This window comes from Gymnoscopelus braueri (genome assembly GCF_963280865.1).
Source record: "Gymnoscopelus braueri genome assembly, chromosome: 21".
NCBI lineage: Eukaryota > Metazoa > Chordata > Actinopteri > Myctophiformes > Myctophidae > Gymnoscopelus > Gymnoscopelus braueri.
The window spans coordinates 10,368,617-10,388,750 of NC_137623.1; the positions used below are offsets into that span (position 1 = coordinate 10,368,617).

Here is a 20,134-nt window from a genome sequence, read left to right on the forward strand (position 1 = left end):
TACTAAAGTCATAATGATTAACCACTTAAACCCTATATACTTAATTGACTGGGGTCCTCCAGCGGTCGCATTGCAACGTGTTGTAAGATTGTAGATCTGCTATTTTTGGTCTATTTTCATTCATGTTTGCCTTTTATGGCACGCTAGGGTTCAAGTGGTTAAGGGAAGGACAACCTGTCCCGCTGTATTCAATTAACCCTGCAAATTATGAAATGATGTCACGTGACGTAGTAGCTATAAATAAATAGCTAAAAATAGACTGTGTGGGAAAGAGAGAGATACTACTGACCGTCCTGAGGCTTGGAAATGGCAGGAGTGTTGTTCTTGGGTTTGGATGGCGGTGGAGTTTGGAGGGCAGAGGGGTCAGCCAACCCTGGTACACAAACACACGTAAACAAAAACAGTCAATAACTATGATTTGCTGCTGTGTATAACATTTACATACCACCATTGATGACAAAAGATCGATACCTGCAAAAGTCACTCGGAATTAAGTTTCATGAATTAGAGCAGTGGTTCTCAACCAGTGGTCCGGGGACCACCAGTGGTCCTTGAGGGGGGTTCCAGGTGGTCCCCAGCTAAATGATGGAGAGTTGGAAATCAAATGAACCCTTATAGATCTTTAACTCTTGAGAGTGTAAAATGTTACACTCTCAAGAGCTAACTCTAGCATTCAGGTGGCAAATGTTTCACCAAGCACACTAAATAATGGATGAACACAGTAGTTGTTCATGTTTTTTTTCAGTAAAGCAATGTTGTGGGTCAGTCAACATTGAACAAAAAATAGATCTTGTGCTGTGTGATCCCTGCTCTAAGATGACCTATCAGTGCGGTCCAGGAAATTTGAGAGGTTGCCCAGTGAAATGAAGAATAAATAAGAATAAATGAAGAATTTCACTTTTATATCTTTTGCATCAAATCAACACAATGAAAGAATGTACTATAATATAAGAATGTCTATCTGGTCAGATGTTATGTTATGGTACTGTAGCTAGCTAGCTAGGCCGGAATTGAACGAGTATATGTCCGTTTTCCATTAGCCATGCTGCTAATTCCTTTGCTAAGCCCACCAACCAAACACCCCCTCTGAACACAAACCCACCACCAGCTGGCCCTCTCTCCTGGACCCTCACTAAATAGGCTAACAGGCCAGCCATTAAAGCATTCCCTGTCTGAGTAAAGACCACACAGTGACCACTTTGAGTTGCCTGTTGGATGGGGTGGGTGGCAGTTAGGAGAAATGGTAAGGGGGATTCTGGGTAATGTGACTGATCTGTGGGCCAACGTCATGGTCACTCTACTGCGGTAGTTCTCAACCCGTTTTCCCTTGGAGCCCCCCTTTCATCTTTCTTACATCTGACAAAACTGAGAATCAGAATCAGTGTTATTGTTACATTTGCTGAAATTTGTTGGGCGATACGGACGCACACAGTTGTGTTTTTCAGACATGTTAACCACTTAAGCTCTATACGCGTATGACGAATAATGAAATTGGCTGATGCACAAGATCACAACACATCGTATCGCGCCATGTTGTGAGCCTTTAGATCGTATAATTTTGCATTTTTTTTAAACCCTTTGAAACATCTTTTTAACAATGTTATTAGTGTGCTTCAAGTTTCAAAATGTGGACTACCTCCAAACAGACAAGGCCCCCCTGTGAACTCCGGCGCCACCCCTAGGGCATTAACAGAATAGTCGAATATTCGACTATCAAACCGACTATTCGACTATCAAACCACTATTCGATTATTCTATTTTTTTTTTATTCTTTTTTTTTTAGTGGCTTCTACAGCAGACACGCAGCTGTGAGCTCTGGTGTGACGTCAACTCGCATTCCTTGAGTCGAGTCATCAATGCCATAAAAAAAAAAAAAAAAAAATTTTTTTTTTTAAATTATTATTATTATTTTTTTATAATCAAATCGATTAATCGAATATTCGAATACTTATAGGTCGAATAATTCGAATGCTAAAAATCACTATTCGTGAATTCCCTAGCCACCCCTAACACTGCCCGTTTTTATTGCTGCCGATGTGTGTTTGTGTGTGTGTGTGTGTGTGTGTGTGTCTCTTCCTGCCTTCAAAAGTGTGATACCCTATATTTTGTCATCAAAGACTGGAATGACTGACCTTTCTTGACCATGCGCGCGGCCACAGTGAACTGCGTGGAGTCGTTGGCCGCTCCCTTGCCCCTGGACTTCCAGGATTCCTCTCGGGCCACTATGAGCTGCTTCCTGTCCTGGATGGACATGTGGGCCTCTATGCTCTGGCTCTCCACGTCCTCCGCTATCCTCTGCTGGAGGAGCAGAGAAACAAGGCGCCGACATTACAAAACCCTCCAGAAAACCGACGTCACGGTCACACAAACACTTCAGAAGTGGGGCCACGATCACACGACTCCACAGTAGCCAAGCATCACAAAGGCATTAAAGACGCATCTTTCCTTATAGAACACAAAAGCAGCCCCTTCCCAACATTCAGAGCATTATGCCTGGTTTGAGTTCTCTGCTGATGATGTCATTCAACAACACCACAGCCAGACGGAAAGTGGAAAAGCCATCAGTCACACTAATTGTACAAGTTGCCGTTTTATTGCTTCACATTAAAGGAGAATACCGGACAAATTAAGTGTCCATTTAACACTGGATGCTTGTTTCTTTCCAGAACCTGGCAACTCGTGTTGCCAGGTTCTGGAAACAAGCAACCAGTGTTAAGTCGTTCGCCATTAACGGTGGCCTAGCAGGAAATTTCAGCGCATGTTTGACTATCATGAGACTCCACAATGACTAGCAGTAGAGAAAAAAACAACTTTCCATTGGTTATAATAGACGAATCTCCCTAACCCACGCGCTCCCATTATGACAACGGAGGGGGTTTAAAAAATGACGACAGGGGAATCTATGGAAAAAAAGAACGCCACTTTTCACGTCGATAGGTGAGTAACGAGACATCAAAGACAACACTTAATTTGTCCGGTATTCTCCTTTAAGTTTAAGTGAGACAAGCAGACAATTACGATGACACAAGCAGACGAGTTCTGACACAGAGCGACAATAACGTCATTTAGTAACAGTGTGCGACACAAATCTCTGAGCAGCTGGGGATTTCCGATTCATTGTTAATTAATTGGACAACTCAACAGGTGTGCATGGACTGCAAGAAGGCTTGGGGTGTTAACGTTGTTTGACTTCAATCTTGTAAAGTTAAATAAAGTGCTGAGTTTTGGACAGGTGTGGGAGTCACCTTCCGCCTCCAGGGATGCCTCTCATCCACTTCGCTGGGGGAGCTGGCGGCCTTCACGACCAGAGGGAGCGACACATAGGACGAGGGATGGAAGAGAGAGGGATGAGGATAGAGTGATAAGGAGGAGAGATGAGAGAGCAGCCATATACTGTAGATCGTTGGCTATAGTATGTGGGGCTGTCATGCTACATGGCTTCATAGGCATGTATCAGAGCTCTGAAAGAGTGAGGAAAGCAGTGAGCAGGCTGGTGCAGAAGTATAGTGCGGGTGGGATACTCATACAAAATATACAAGAAATGGCCAAGAATGTATTTGAAACTTTCTTTAGGAACACCCTATGGAACACAATATTTTAAATGCATTTTTGGCATTTAATAATATTTTGTCCCATAATTGAGTGTCCAAAATAAAGCATATAAGAAAAGTAGTTAAAAAAAGTTAAAATTTTAAATAAAATTGTTAATATTTATAAATGCACAAAAATGGCCAACAATTGTTGGCCATTTTCGTACATTTATAAACAAACAATGTTATTTTACCTTTTTTTCTGGGCGAAAGGAGCTAAGTGGATTCTAAGTTGACACTATTTTTGGACAAACATGTTTGAGCAAGGTGTCAAAAAAAAGCATCAGGAAGGTCATAAATCTGCTGTCCTTGGAGTGTGCTTGACATGTAGCCTCTTATTACAAATTCTACAGACACACGACGACTGTCCATTTTTTTTTTTTTTTTAAATAAATAAACATAGCCTTTACGATTAATAATACATTGATACATTGATCTATGGATGTCAGCTCTGAGCTATAGGGGGCAGAGAAGGCGAGCAGGCAGACAGACAGCAGGCTATACGCAAGGCAGCAACACCTGATCCAACCGCATGCCTACCTGGCTGAAAGGCTCATCAGGGAGAGAAATATGAACAGGGGGCTCAGGAGAAAAAGTACAGGCAAAGACTGGCTCCTATTGATGCATGGCCATAGAAAGTGGAAAAAAACACATACACACCCAGACACAAACACACAAAAACACACACCCACACAAAAAATGGGGACGGAGTAAACAGTAGAAGTGGCTGGAATGGAAACAGAACAGGAAAGAGAGCAGAGGTGTGCCAGACTGTTGGGATTAGGTTTCACTGATGCACGGGAGGTAGGGAAGGTCTCAGTCCTTGAGGTTTGTTAATGGAAGAAGGGAACGTTGCTGTCAACGTATCCAGTTTCAAACAACACCCACATTCTTTATATCTTTATCAAAGTCATGCAGTTTAGAGAAACTTAGAGATGGAAATCGCCATATTAATAAATGAATAAATAAGATAATTTTATTGTGTTCTGGCTTTTACCATTTGTTTTAGTTAAATCTCATCACTCCTGAAACTCTGATTTAAGACCATTTCTCCCATCCACGCGGGCACAAGCACACGCACAGTCGCACACACACACAGTAAAGACGATGACGAGAAAGCCTCGATACAACCCTGATTTTGAAAAATGGATTAGAGCACTTAACACATTGAATGCCAAAAACGGTCCGGACCGTTTTTGAGGGTCCAAACGAGAAGTGCCGAAAACGGTCCGGACCGTTTTTGACCCAATTCTATTTTTATACATGTGGGCCACGTGGGGCGCTAAAACGAAACTTTGACATCACCCAAGCAGTTTCTGAGAAGAAGAGGCTGGATGTGGCTCCATGTCAAAAATCCTTCCGGTCGGCGTTTTCAATGTTATCTCCTTGATTAAAAGCTTAATATCTCCATTTCTTTTTAATGTGGTGGAAACGAGCCGTTTTCGATCGGCGATCACGCTGCAATGGAGGGTCGCGTTGGAAATATTATTGTTCCAGGCGTTAGTCGGGACCCTCCGCCGTCTCGCACGCACGCTTTGTTTACATGCATTTCCGCGTCGGGGCTTCTCACAGCACGAAATGTATAACGCAAGTGGATGGAAGAAATGCTGGCACTCAACGTATAATATTTTAATAAACCTCTGGCACCCAATGTGTTAAAAGGTCACACAGACGTCAATGCAACACCATCACCATGATTGTAAGGGGGACACACGAACACCATATCACCACTTAGTTATACCTTATCTACAGGCAAACGCATACACACATGGGTATCACACTATGTTACACTGAGGGTCATATTTATCAAGGGATGTATGCTCTCCAGAAAACTGTTGATTGTAGATTGCTGACTTTGAGCCACTTGATAAATACCCTTCCTCAGTGTCGAGTGTGTGTGTGTCTGCGTTTCTGGCCTTATACTGGTCTTACCCATTGCTGATCGGACACATCATACTCATCGATCATCATGGGCACTTCATCGTCCTACAGACACGTGACCAGGTGGGGAGAAAAGGTACACATGTTCTGAAGAGCCAGTCCCAACAAACAGGACCATGGATTGCCCCCCAAAATCACAATCATCATCTCTATTTGCAGCCAATTAGTAGAATTTCAGGAGCAGGACCACGCCTCAAACAAATCACTTCTGTTCTCCTATATCTCCCTCCCGTTTGCTCTTGCATTCAGCTACGGCGGACTCCCTACAAAGCTTCCTCACAATGCAGATGGCAATCTCAGCAATCAGGTCTCACACTTCATTCTTTTCATTTCCTTTTCGTGTTTTCGTTCAATAAATCTACTAAACGCATCTTGATTGTTGGTGTGGTCCTTGCTAGAGAAACTATCATCTCACTATTAGTTTCCTTTCATCTGAATGCCCATTAACCTCGGGCAAAACAACGGATGACTTTATTTACTGTAACCGTTAGCATTCTGTTCCAGTCTCATTAGCCTCATCCTTACTGTCCCTTTGCTTTGATGCATCACAGGAAATGGAAGTGATTGGGCTCACTGGCTCTGCTGAATGGGAGGATGACAAAGTAGAACAACAACAAGAGGCTCTCCTTCCTCCCCAAACCAAATTTCGAGGCCTTGAACTTGATTAAGGAGACCTTTCTTATGCTTTGATTAAAACATTATGGCCTTTTCCTCTCACTTTTTGACTTTGTAATCATGGTGGGAATGGCCAGGAAAGGACTGCTCCAAACCCAATGTGTGTCTGATATTCCACAAAAGGGAGTTAACAACAATAAAAACCCATTGGAAAACGTGTTCCGGAAGCCAAAATTAATCAGACAAAGTAAAAACAGAGGTTGGAAAAATGGTTGGAAAACACCGTGACTTTAGGGCTAAGCTGAACAAACCCGGATAAATGAAATTGCCAAGCAAAACAGTTGTTGATGGAAAGATACAGTAGGCGGTGTTGTGAATACTTCTAAACAGAGAGGTATGTCATGTGCCCAATCCAACCCGCCCTTTCAGAAAAGTCACAACAAGAACGTCAAACACAGAACCACACTCCACATGCAGGGGTGGAAATTAGGTTTATTTGGAAAGGAAAAAAGGACATGCAAACAGAGAAAAAGGAAAACAAAAATGAAAGATGAGGTTTACAGGAAACATGCAGTCTAATGAGATGTAAGGTTAAAATTATAGGCAGCTCTGACTGAAAATATAGAGCTTAAGTTGGGTGACGAGTTAGACGTTATACAGTTGTTAGTCAAAAACAAAACAAATGCAAATTAAGTATACAGCCATCTTCTTATAAAGATATAAATTGAAAGAACCAATTACATACCATTACAGTAGTGATACATTGTGTGCTTGTAAATTGGCTATTTTAGCTACTTTTCACTGCCATATGAAGTATAAAATAGGCTATTAATCTGTGCAAAAACACAATAAAAAGATGAAATGCAGAGATACAATGCTTCTGCCCGACACCGACGAAATGCTACTGATGCTGAAACCATTACCAGATACTACATTTCTGCTGTTCAAGAACATGCACATAACTCTTATGTAATACAACTGCAAGCACATAAATCATGCAAAAGGTGTTGCAAAAGGTGCAGAAGAGAGAAACAGAAAGACAGAGATCAAAGGACAAAAGACAATACACAACCTCTCTGTTTAGACATATCCACAACTGCAGCCAAACTATTTGGTTTGAATCTGCCTCAAAAAACGAGATAATTTAATATCCAATTATTTCTACGGATCCTACAGTGTACAGCTCGACTTCAAAAGGCAGACACAGGGGAACTTGACAACATATGTTTCTACAGAGTGGCCAAATTATTCAAAAATTACTGCATTAAGATAATACAAAACTTATTTATGTCTTTTTTTGTTACATTTTTTTACTAATTTCTAAAGTGACAATTTAAGGACTTTTAAGACCTTTTTAATACCTCTAAAAGGAAAAGGAAAAATAAGACCATTACTGCGTCAAACGTAATCAACAAACTATACCATAAAGAATGGTCAAATATTGGCCAAATTGTCAAATATTACCTAAATGGCCGATCAACAGAAGATCGCCTATTTTCACAATATTCATCTGTGGAACCGAGTCAAACTAAATGTTATGTCTCAACTCCTGCCTACAAAATTCCACGTGCTTGACAGGGTGGCGAGGTCCCCGTTTCAAATATGATCATTTTGAAGGGGTCGCGGCCTGAAAAGTGTGAGAACCACTGCTGTGCGTTCCCAGTCAAAGGCTGAATGTGCGGATCAGATGGTTACCTTCTTCTTGAAGCTCTGCTCCACCTCCCAGAGCTGGGCTTGGCGTTCGGCCACCGCCAGCTTCACTCCTTCCTGTTTCTTGTTGATCCTGTTCCTCCAGTCATCCTGACCACTCTTCTTCAGCAACGCCAGTCTAGACGGAGGGAAGATGATGGAAAAGAGAGATGTTGTGGAATATGTGAAGATGGATATTGGAGAAATCTCACAGACAGACAGCACCCGCATATTAAAAGGTGGTGTAAGGGATAGTTTTTCTTTAAAGGTTCTATGACATTCATTTTCACTTTTAAAATTTTTTATGTTTTTTTGGGGGTTTTATGACCTCAATTACACCCCAAAAATCTGAACTTTGAACATTCAGTGGATTTTCTGTGGTCTGGGGTTTTCTGAATAATTAGGCTGAAAAGTAACCCTTCGGCAGTGAAGTCACAGGCGATTAATCCCGCCCACTCTCCTCCTCGCCCCTCCCCTCCCCTATCCTTTCCTTTGGGGGGGGGGGGGGGGGGGGCGGAGCAGAGGTGATGATTGACAGGCAAAATCCCTCAACAGCGACACCCGCAGGCAAAGATTTCTTTTTTCATTGCAGTTGAAAAGGCTTTAGAAATGTGAGAGAAAAACACCTGCCATGGATCAATGGAGTGGAATTTTTTGTTAAAACTTTTTATACACATTTGAAGGACCATGACAAAGACTTTTAATGTGTGGTAAAACTGAACGTCATGAAACCTTTAAAACAAAAGGTATTTTGTTAAAAAGTTAAAACTCCATATTCTAATAGTAATCATTGCTACAGAGTGTTTGTTCGGTTAACAGGAATAAATGAATTTGACAGTTCGGGGACACAGGCCGTAAGGCGTTGAGAAGGGTCGTTCGCACTGCAGAGAACATCAGCGGGTGTGTGAGCTGCCTAGCCTGGAGGACCTCTACACCCAGCGCTGCCTCAACAAATCCCTGTGGATTACTATAGACCCCACCCACCCCCACAAAAGCCTGTTCACCCTACAGTGCAAAAGGTTGAAGGGATACAATATCCTCAAAGCACACACCGGCAGGCTAAGGAACCGCTTTTTTCGGTTCTGGACTCTGGAATAATAGGAAAGAGTGACTGTGCAATAACTCTCAGCACTTTGCACTTTCACTGATATTTTGCCCTGTCTTTAATGTTTTTAGGTTGTTGTTTTTATTATGTTTTATTGTAGTGGAGTTTCCGAGCGCAAGTAATGTACAGTATGTACCTAACCAGCACATCTAAGTGACAATAAAGAGCATCTGAAGTGAATCTAATCTAATGTAATCAGGAGAGAGAACCCATTATCAGCTTCAATGTTATAGTGTTCCAATTCCAAATTCATCACTTCCTATTTCACTTGTTTATCCTGTATCCTGTAGGAGTTCTCTCTACTAATTGGATGAAATTGGCATCGTGACCTGAATGCATTTTCTGTTTAGTAAAGAGATGGAGATACTGAACAAACACTAGAATTTTATACTAGCAGTATATATAGCAATTTCACTTACACACCCTGTAAAATAAAAGGTCATTATGTGTAAAGAGAAAAATGTGGACGCTCCGCAAAACTCAAAACCTTTACTCTCACAATTGCCTGGCTAGCCCTGCCCTTGGTCCTAAACTTAACCTAATGGCAACTTTCCCTAACCCTAAAACAGTCAAGAAGTGAAGGCCAAAAAGACGTCTTCACTTTGAGGGATGTACTCGTGTTTCTGTAACACTGTGAGGACATTTTGGCCCCGATGAGGACAGAAGTACATCAATCATATACAGATGCTAACGTGATGAAACAAAGTCACAGCACATTACCAGAATACAGACCGAGTCTATAGCACGCGGTTCCTCTCTTTACACGGGGGATTCTCTTCCGTCAACTAGTCTAGCATGCTCTATACAGCATTTGCTATAACAAGAATCTCTTTTCCCATTAGCCTCTACTTCCCTCTGTCACAACACTGAGGTGAACAAAGAACAGGGTCTTCCCAGTTTGGTTTCTAACAAGCGTGTCCACAGACTCTCTGCAGTGAAGCAACGAGACGCTAAACAGAGCCAGCAAGCGTGTCATTTAGCAGCAGCCACGCTTACAAATACTGCGAACGTCTGGAATATAGCTAAACGCTAGTGACACATGAGCACGTTTACACCAGACATCACTTGGAGATGTCAGTCAGTGTAACTGGTCAGTTCATTCAGGTCCCTTCATTTTTACTGTCCAGAATAGGAGGTTGTTTCCTACACACTAGTTCACCACATTAAGCTTGGTGTTCCTATTTTGGGCATGTTATATCTATCTATATCTATATCTATATATATCACACATAGAATAGAAGGCTTTAACAGTAAAACAGTATGCTACTGGTTACAATCCAATCCAATCCACTTTATTTATATAGCACATTTCACAACCAGGGTTAAGGGTTTACAAAGTGCTGTACAGAAAATCATGCAAAATACAAGCTAAAATAAGCTAAAAAACACAGAAAACACCATCAAAAAACACAGAAAACAAATAGGACATAGACCACAGAAAACTCTCAAGCGGGGTTAAAATGCCAAGGTGTAAAGGTGTGTCTTAAGCCGAGATTTAAAAGTCTCAATGGTGGGGGCCCTTTTAACATGGGGGGGGAGCGCATTCCATAGGGTGGGGGCTATGGCAGCAAAGGCTCGGTCGCCTCTGGTCTTTAATTTGGTCCTTACTGTGACCTCGAGACTTAGCTGGCCAGCAGACCGCAGTGACCTTGGGGGGGTATAGACCTTTATGAGGTCAGAGAGGTACTGAGGTGCCAAGCCATTCAGGGATTTAAAAACAAACAATAAAATTTTAAAATCAATTCTGAAGCGAACAGGTAGCCAGTGGAGTGAGGCCAGCACGGGCGTAATGTGCTCACGCTTACTGGTTCCTGTCAGGAGGCGTGCCGCAGAATTTTGGACTAGCTGCAGGCGTGCCAAGGAGGCTTGATATAGCCCGACATATAGCGCGTTACAGTAGTCCAGACGTGTGGAAATAAAGGCGTGAATGACTCGCTCAAAATCATTGAAGGACAGAACTGATTTAATTCGGGCAAGCAGTCTCAGATGGTAGAAGCTGGAGCTGACCACAGCATTAACCTGTTTATCCAATTTGAGCAGATTGTCAAATTTGACTCCAAGGTTGGAGACAACATGTTTCACATAAGACTGTAGGGGGCCCAGATTGGTGGGTATAATGCCAGGACCACTAGGCCCAAACACAGTATTACACATTACACACTACATTACACATTACAGTACTAAGCCTTATAGTTTAGAATCTTGAGTCCACTACTAGAATTATGAATCCATCCTATATGGACATTTCAATACCCAGTTATATGAGCTTATAGAACACAGTACAGTATCTTTGTGAATTTGGGTCCCATGGAGATAGATGCCAGATTTAGCTTTTGGCATCAAGATGAAAACATTTAAGATCCCCAGCTATAATGGTATGATTAAAACACTATACTGGCAAAATGTGATTACATACAGTATGATGAATATGCATGGTGAGGATCACAGACAGTCATACTAAAACATTTTGCATAAAGAACAGAGGGTCACTTATTGAGCACTAATTCTTAATAGTGGGAAGCAGACCAGCTTGAACAGAGAGAATCAGGGGAGGGGGACACATGTTTTGATGGGTTCTCTCTCCCCATCTTACAACCGCCTCACTGTGTCCCAGTGAGGGGACATGCTGTTCTGACTGTTTTTGTACCAAAAGACAGGATAAAAAGGACATTGACTGGACATAGCCAGCTGTATCTGAATCTGAGAGAGCTGTAAGAAGGGGTTTGTTGCGCACAGAGAAAGCTATTAACACATGAAAACACCATGAAAGAATGTGAGACCAGTATGTTAGACATTTAGGTCTGCATCATGCATGTAATGTGTATTTGGGCAGCAAAAACTGCATGTGCTGTATCTGTATGTGTGTGTGTGTGATGCAATTCCATTACATCAATCAATTTGCAGCCAGGGGGTATAGCTTAATAGCTCAGCCAGCAAACTGTGCTTGGTAACATTGTTGAGATGACATAACTGTACTTATATAATCAATGCTGGTGCAAGAGCAGCTAAATCCAACACACCCAGTTGAGGATTTATTGATTAGTATACCAGCAAACACGACAGAGATCATGAAAAGCACAGTTGACTAACCTTTTTAAAGCCTGTTGTTAACAATATACCACTAACCACAATTTTCATTTGAAGTGTTCTTAAGGGACAGCAGCAGATAAGGCAAATAGACAAGCCAACCCAGATTCTCTGCTCCCATGGGTCCAGGAAACTGGGGCTATAGAACTATAATAGAATCCAAACGCGTAGAAATGACAACTGCAGTGACATGCAATGCATGACAATGAAAAAGGTGAAAAGACCAGCATAATTACCAACGGAACAACTAATGGACACAAATGCCACGACTATTTAATCAATGCTTCTTTCCATCCTACTATAGCACTAAGCACAAGCAGCATTTAATGTTGCAATGGAAAAGTCTGTTCTATCCATTCCAGTTCCCTGCATCAAAATGCTCCATCATGCTGTTACTGACCGTTATTACTGAGACTTCCTCCTGCCAGCAACCTACAATAAAAACTAAACGGTTTGTTATCATTGTGATTAATTTCTCATTCTCCTGTTAACCTACTTCTCACGGGAAGAGTTGAGGTGGAGGTTCAGCCTCCTGTTCAAGCCTTGTTTTTTTGGTCTACTGCAGTGCAGAATGAACCGAGAACCTTAATTAATCTAAACAGCTGCAATAACAAGGCAAATTATTGCAGGACAATCCATAGTCCCCCACGAGGAAAAGCAGTGATTGGGCTTTTAGGTTCACAGTGACCCACTTTTTGGTACACCACACACTGCTTAACTGGATTTTAACCAAATAAGTTTGGTCATCTGGTATAGGACAGGGGTTTTCAACCCTTTTCACATCAAGGTCCATTATTTATTCGGCATTGAGCCACAGACCACCATTTGATGAGATTTAGCCTCTCAGACCCAAGAATTCCATGCTGTATTGATGTTGGTACCATAGGAGAGATACTGTAACAGGCAAACGTTGATCAAAAATAACAATTATTTAATTAAGTAATGCAGATGTTTAACAATAATTGAACTCTTGAGAGTGTAAAATAAAACCAAATGGACCCGTAAGGGTCCATTTGGTTTCATTTTAGGCTCTCAAGAGATAAAGATCGAATAAGGGTCCAATTTGGTTACCAACTCTCCATCATTCAGCTGGGGACCACCTGGAACCCCCTCAAGGACCACTGGTGGTCCCCGGACCACTGGTTGAGAACCACTGGTATAGGATATGCTCTGTGAGATCACAGAGTGATAGAAGGACGGCGGGAAGGCAAACCTACAGTATAGTCCCCCCGCACAGGTCGGGTGGGGGACAAATAATAAAGGTAACTTATAAATGTATAAATACACAACAAAAAAAATACTTTCTCTCTCTCTCTCTGGAGTAAAAAACAAACAAACACAACTCCTTACAAGCTTCAGGCTGAATGAAGCTTTGCTGACACACCCAAAGAGGCCCACCTGTCTTTGATGGACATCTGTCTGGCCGTCATTGCGTCTGTCATCTCGTCTCCCTGTCCGATGCCGTCGATGTATGTGTCCAGCGCTGCAGGCTGAGACACACTTCTGCTGGGTGAACCAGACGCTGCCCTAGTGGACTCCTGCAGCTCTGTGAGTGTAGAGCGTAACACAGAGAGAGAGAGAGAGAGAGAGAGAGAGAGAGAGAGAGAGAGACACACACAGAAAGAGGGGGAGAGAGACAGAGATAAAGGGACAAACAGAGAGATTGAGAGATACAGAAAAAGAGACAGAAAGAGAAACAGTGAGAAATATGAGGAGAATAACAGTACAGTATATCAATAAACCTAGACTAGCAGCAGGTTGAAACAGCACACACACACACACACACACACACACACACACACACACACACACACACACACACACACACACACACACACACACACACACACACACACACACACACACACACACACACACACACACACACACACACACACACACACACACACACACACACACACACACACACACCCTCAGCAGCACACACACCCTCAGCAGCACACATAGAGCAGCATGGGAAGCCTTTTCTCACCAAGAAGCTCTCAACCATTTTTCTTTTTTTACAGGTACAGTAGGGATGCAATTCACAGCCCTGTGAGACAGCAACGGTGGTTAAACTGTTCTCAACCTCTCTCCCGCTCTTTGTCCCTCCCCGCTCGCCAAAGTGTGGAGGATAGAATTAGCCCTCTCCCTAGCGTGTGACATATTTCATCCGACTGTGTCATGCTTAATGACAAGCCCAACAGGCCGGCGCACACAGACTAAACCTAGGATGGGACTCTAAGTCACGTCTGCAACCACAAACCGCAACCTGCCGTGTAAACGTTCTCACAGAAGACACAGGAAACGTGGTTTTAAGAAAGATAGTAGCCGTTGTCTGTCATTTTCACTTGACAGCGACAGTGATACTTTGCTTTACTCTAAAAATAAATACAGGCTATATAAGGCTACAGTGCTATTTTCTCTACCAATCAACCGCAAAAAAAACAATTCTGAAGATTCAGGTGAAGGTAGTGTAATATTGCAGTAGATATATTCAGCTAGTTCAGTTTGTTCAGATTACGACAGTAAAAACAGAGAGGGAGATAAGAGAGATGAATAGAGAGAGAAAGAAAGATGGGTATCACACTGAGGTGTGACCTCTGACAAACGGTAAGTTAGCCAGGTAGAATACACAATAACAGCGGATGATGTCACCGAACTCAATCCATCCACCTCTCTCCCACCTGCAGTGGTGGAAAGTAACTAAGTACATTTACTTAAGTACTGTACTTAAGTACAATTTTGAGGTATTTGTACTTTACTTGAGTATTTCCAATTTCCAATACTTTTACTTCTACTCCACTACATCTCAGAGGCAAATATTGTACTTTTACTCCACTACAATTATTTGAAAACTTTAGTTACTAGTTACTTTTCAGATATAAATTATGATATAATGAAACATACATTAACCACTTTAGCCCTATTTTATACATAGGCTATTTGAAAATAGCAGATCTACAAGCTCTCGTTGAGAGCTTGTAGATCGGCTATTTTCAAATATTTAGTACTTTTACTTTTGGTACTTTAAGTACATTTTTATGCCAATACTTTTGTACTTTTACTCAAGTATTTTTTTAATTATGGACTTTTACTTGTAACAGAGTATTTTTATATTGCAGTATTGGTACTTTTACTTAAGTAAAAAAATTGAGTACTTTTTCCACCACTGCCCACCTGTCTGACACGCTTACCTTCAGTGACCGCCCTGCTCCTGTGGGTGTCTGGGTAATGGAGTTCCTGCGAGGAGGAATGCCTCTCCCTCCGCTGGCCCCTCGGCTCCTGTCTGTCCGCGAGCGGCTGGCTCTCTGAGCCGTACACGGCTCCGTCCGCCCTCCCCCTGGTCCGCCCCCTGAGCTGCTGCTGCTCCTCCCCCTCCTCCTCCTCTTCTCCTCCCCTCAGTCGTCCCGCCTGGGGGTGAGGGAGAGGGGCCTGCCGCACGGCGCTCTCGGGGGAGGGCAGCTTCCTCTTCCCACCTCCTCCCAGGTCGGCTTCCTCTCCCTGGGGCAGGGCTCGGTTGACGTGGGCCTGGTGGTCCACCACCACCACGGCTCCCTGGGACCTCCACTCTGTGGCCGTCTGAGGGGGTGGTAGAGGCCTGCCGCCGCCGTGAGGGAAAGGGGAGGGTTCGGCCTGGGCCGCCACCTGGGCCAGGTGGATGTCCCCGGCGTGGTCCGTGGAGACGGTACCTCCTGGTCTCAAGGCAGAGGACGAGGAAGGGAGGTGGTGGCCGAACCTGGCACCTGCTCCGTTGTGAAGCTGTGGTGTGTAGCAGAGAGACAGAGAGAGAGAGCGGGAGAAAGAGAGACAGAGAGAGAGAATGAGAGAGGAGAGTGAGTAAGAATGAAAATAAGAGTAACAGTGTTAGAAAGAACAAGTGACACAGACAGAGAGAGAGAGAGAGAGAACTGGGTCAGTTTGGGGAGGTGGAAGCAGCCTAATCAGCGAGCCATCCTGTCTAACACAGAAAAAAAAGGGCCAGGCAAAGGCAGACAGACAATGGCACAGAATCACGCTGAGTAATCGCCGCCTGACTGACTCACCGCACTTCCTGTGCATCAAAAGGCTGCCTGTTCACTCGGGTCAATCGTAGCCCACGTCACAAAAGCCATGCCAGCACCCCACTCCCCCCCCCCCACACACACACACACACACACACAAACACAACTCCAACGGGGCACAATGCATCCAGATATAGCCAAATGACTCCAATGCAGACTCTGAGGGTGCAAGTTCATAACCCTTTTACTAGCAGTTCTGTTCTAAATCAAAACAGACGTTGGTTCTTGCATTCTGGGCACAAAGTTTTGGAACTGATTAGGAATAAAAAATAATTTTGGCTAAGAATTCTTTTATCAAATACCCAGCTGTAATTTGCCCTGGGTGAGGGGATGATTAGCTTGTGCTGAAGTGCCACTGCACAATCAGCTGTCACCTCTGGCGACACAGTAGCTGTGGATAATGCGACAGAATTCTCAGCAGAGAAGACATTCAACGGGGCACAAAGGAACCAAAACTGCAGAAAACATTGACCTTCTAAGGTTCACAGAATGGCTGCATACCAGCAAGGTCAAGGCATCAGCACCTGCCGTGTTCTCAGCCAACTCCCTCCCCACACTGTCGGGGAATTCCAGTGGAAGGACCATTTTATTCACCAGGCACTTCCTCGTTGACAGTGATAAATCTATTAATTAATTTCAAGTGTTGATCAAATGCTATTTTCTTGTCTTGGTGAATAAATAAGACTATGACTATGTGATGTACAAATTATCGCCCGGCATTTGTCATTGCTTTCGGACACGGCTGTTATCGTAATAAACTGGCCCTCGACTGGATAGTCTGGATTACCGTATGACGAATACGTGGGTGATTATCTATATCAGTGCTGTTGGGCAGAAACCTTGGGCCCAATTTTGCGCGTCTTAATTACCGCCAGGTCTTAAGGCCAGTCCACACCAATGCAACTCCTTGCAACAAAACCGTTTTAGAGACCGTTCCAGCGGTGGACTCCCCTTTCCATCTATCTCAGCGCAAGTGGACATACATCGGTAATCGGTATGTTTCACTAATTTGCTCAGTGCTACTGCCGCCCAAAAATACCAGATCTCCAAGCAAAAAAATGACATCTGTGCAGGTGTCAGAGCGATGACAGGTGCATGGGCAGGAAAACATTTTTGGTCTCGTTAATTATGTTCTGGTCTTTGTTTCTGAAAAACATCTGTATCTGGTTTTCGTTCATTGCATCGGTTTCATCAGTAGAATTATTTTTTTTACTATAGGGTTGATGAGCAAATATATTTAGAATATCAAAATCAAATACATTTTAAAGATCTTTATCTATACAGTACACATTCAAAAGTGTAAAGAGTGAAACTGTAAATTACATGTGTAAATACTAAGCCTGACCTCTGGTAGTCGAATAGTCGACTAATTAGTCGAGGGGTGTCTGAGTCGAATGCCAATCTCTTAGTCAAATTATTAAAAATATATATATATTATTCGACTGAGAGATTGGCCTAGTTTTTTATATTTATTAACTAATAGTTTGCCAAAAATAGGATATACATCATGATTTATTGGGAGGAACCAATAGTATATGTTAAATCAGACACTAAGCACCCCTACAGCCCAAATGGAATGTTCCTCTATTGATGATGATGCCTCCTACGTGCGTCTGTTTTCGACCTCCTCCTTCCCACTCACAGAGACCGTGGAATACCAAATAGAATACAAATACCCATTTGTGGGTGAATGATGAATTAACTGCTCTTGTTCCCTCTCCTTCATCACAGAGGTTTCATTCATGGTCATGCCAGGCTGAAACACGGCCAGCAGCAGCATCCACAATCCATCCACGCATCAGTCCCCACCATGACACAGCAGGCTGATGATGAAGGACTGTACGCATGGTAAGCCGTAAGTGCCACTGAATCACACTTGTTTAAAAAAACCTGGGCCATGCAATGATACACTGCATTCACAAAAGACTCCACATGGGCCAGTAACTGCCTGGATAAGAGTTCTTCAGCTGTGGCCCTCAGGGTCCCCCCTTAGTGCTGCTGGTTTTCAATCCTGCTCCAGCAGGGGGGGGGGGGGGGGGGGGGGGAGTTACGTTAACACATTGACCGCCAGAGGTTAATCTCATAATGTACTCACCAGTGCCAACGTGTTATTGTTGTTTTTTTCATGTCGCCATAGATCTTGTTAAAATCCTTAAGATTGAGCCGTACACGGTCTGTTTACATCCGCGACATCTCACTGTATCTCCCAGTGAAAACCGCATGTCAAACGGATCTCCATGATTGTAGTTAGAGCGGATTACGTTAAACAGTGATATGCGAGGAGAAAAAACTACAGGAAGAGAATTGAGTTTCAGTGTGCGCTTTAGAATGGGAGCCGACGTGATCGTCAAAACCGGATCCCAAATAATTCTGTTTCCGGTCATCAAACCGGAACCGGAAATGGATCAAAAAATTCCGAAAGTGCACCTGGAAAATTTTCAACGCGAATCGGCGGTTCACGTAGATCTACGCGACTGGCACGCTGCGGCTTTAAATAGGTTCGCGTAGATCTACGCGATTGGCATTCAATGTGATAATGTCATCCCACTTCCCAGTCTGGGGGGGGATTAATATTGCATGTCTTGGTAGATGAATGCTGGGACACACTCGTCCATGTTTTTCATGCTGAAATTACATAATGCCCAGACAATCAACGCTATGAATAATAGTGTTTCTGAGCTTAAATGTAACCGTCCATTCATAGACTTGGAGGAAGATTTTAGTCAATCATGATGGGTTTGTGTCCTCTGATAAAGTACATTACGTTTTTCGTCTTTTAATGCCCCATATTTCTTAGAACATAACAAATCCTTTTTCTAGAGAATATTGTTATAGCACCCCCTTTAAAGAAAAGGTTGATGACGCTCCTTTTTAGGGATGGTACTATATATCTACAGTATATCCTATATCTATATTGAGGTTGATTACCAGCCCCCTGGGAATCCAGGTACCGTATTAGACCTGAGAAGGACACCAGATAAAGTTATTAATTTCGCAGTATTGTAGAAAATCAGCAGTACTAGGGTGCCCTAAGTACCAGGGTGGTTGAAGAAGTGGTTTTGCGAAACGACGCATCTCACTTAACCACTTGAACCGCAGCATCCATATTCCCGGGGGGGGGGGAACATAAGCCAAATATAGCAGATCTACAAGCTCACAACGTGTCAAGTTGCAACACGTTGTGAGCTTGTAGATCGGCTATTTTTGGCAAAGAGATTTGATGTGGACGGGGGGGGAAAAACTGTTTAAGTACAGAGCTAACTTATGTCCTGTTTCTAGTGGTTGTAAAACAGCCACAGAGGCATATTAGAGTCATTGCCTCGGTTGTATAGGCCTCTGTGGTTCAGCAGTTACTTTGCACCTGCCTGCCACACAACTGCCGACACCGGGGCTGAAAGCTTACTTGCAGGTGTTCTACTGGGCTGTCACTGTCAGACAGCTCCTGTTCATCACTCAGGTCTATGTCTGAGGCCTCCTGGAGCAGAGACAATCACACACAACTGAGGCTGTGCTCAGACTTTTTCACTTTAAAAAAATACAGACAGAATTTTTGAATGTGTTGAATTACCCATCTCAAGCTAGCTTAGAATCTGTGCAAGTTGATTTTAATACCGTAGCTAAAAAACAACAACTTGCGCTTAGGTGAGCAGTAATATCAAGTACACTGTGAGGCACAGTCAATGCCAGACGATGGTATGGTACTTTAAATCATTGGTTCTCAAAGTGGGGTCCGGGGACCCCCAGGGGTCCTTGAGGGAGTTCCAGGGGGTCCCCAGCTAAATGATGGATAGTTAGGAAATGGACCCTTATGGGTCTGTAACTCTGAGAGTGTACAAATGGAACCAAATGGACCCTAACGGGTCCATTTGGTTCCATTTGGACACTCTCAGAGTTAAATTAACATTGATTTTACAATATATAAATTGGGGTCCCAGAGATAGAAATGCCATTAAATGGGGGTCTGTAGCCAAATGCTTGTAAAACTGGGGGTCCTTGCAATTAAAGTGGTTGAGAATCAGAGAGCCGTAAAAATCTTCTCTTAT

General features: G+C 43.1%; 1 protein-coding gene across 26 annotated transcripts in view; it reads right to left on the reverse strand.

Moving 5' to 3' along the window:
• svila (supervillin a) overlaps positions 1–20,134 on the reverse strand; it is a gene marked incomplete at its 3' end in the record, with an annotated part of 110,613 nt that overhangs the window by 27,597 nt on the left and 62,882 nt on the right. For 12 of the 26 annotated variants that reach the window (XR_013932416.1, XM_080418395.1, XM_080418396.1 and 9 more), the window contains 9 exons: positions 19,495–19,566; positions 15,225–15,789; positions 13,426–13,573; positions 7,842–7,974; positions 5,523–5,576; positions 4,131–4,205; positions 3,246–3,296; positions 2,133–2,298; positions 290–373 (listed from right to left, as the gene is read on the reverse strand). Coding sequence is in view for 25 of the 26 variants with exons in the window: in XM_080418395.1 (XP_080274521.1) it covers positions 290–373; positions 2,133–2,298; positions 3,246–3,296; positions 4,131–4,205; positions 5,523–5,576; positions 7,842–7,974; positions 13,426–13,573; positions 15,225–15,789; positions 19,495–19,566 (1,348 nt within the window). The remainder of the gene's footprint in view (positions 1–289; positions 374–2,132; positions 2,299–3,245; positions 3,297–4,130; positions 4,206–5,522; positions 5,577–7,841; positions 7,975–13,425; positions 13,574–15,224; positions 15,790–19,494; positions 19,567–20,134) is intronic. The other 14 variants (XM_080418400.1, XM_080418398.1, XM_080418399.1 and 11 more) reach the window with 11 other exon arrangements.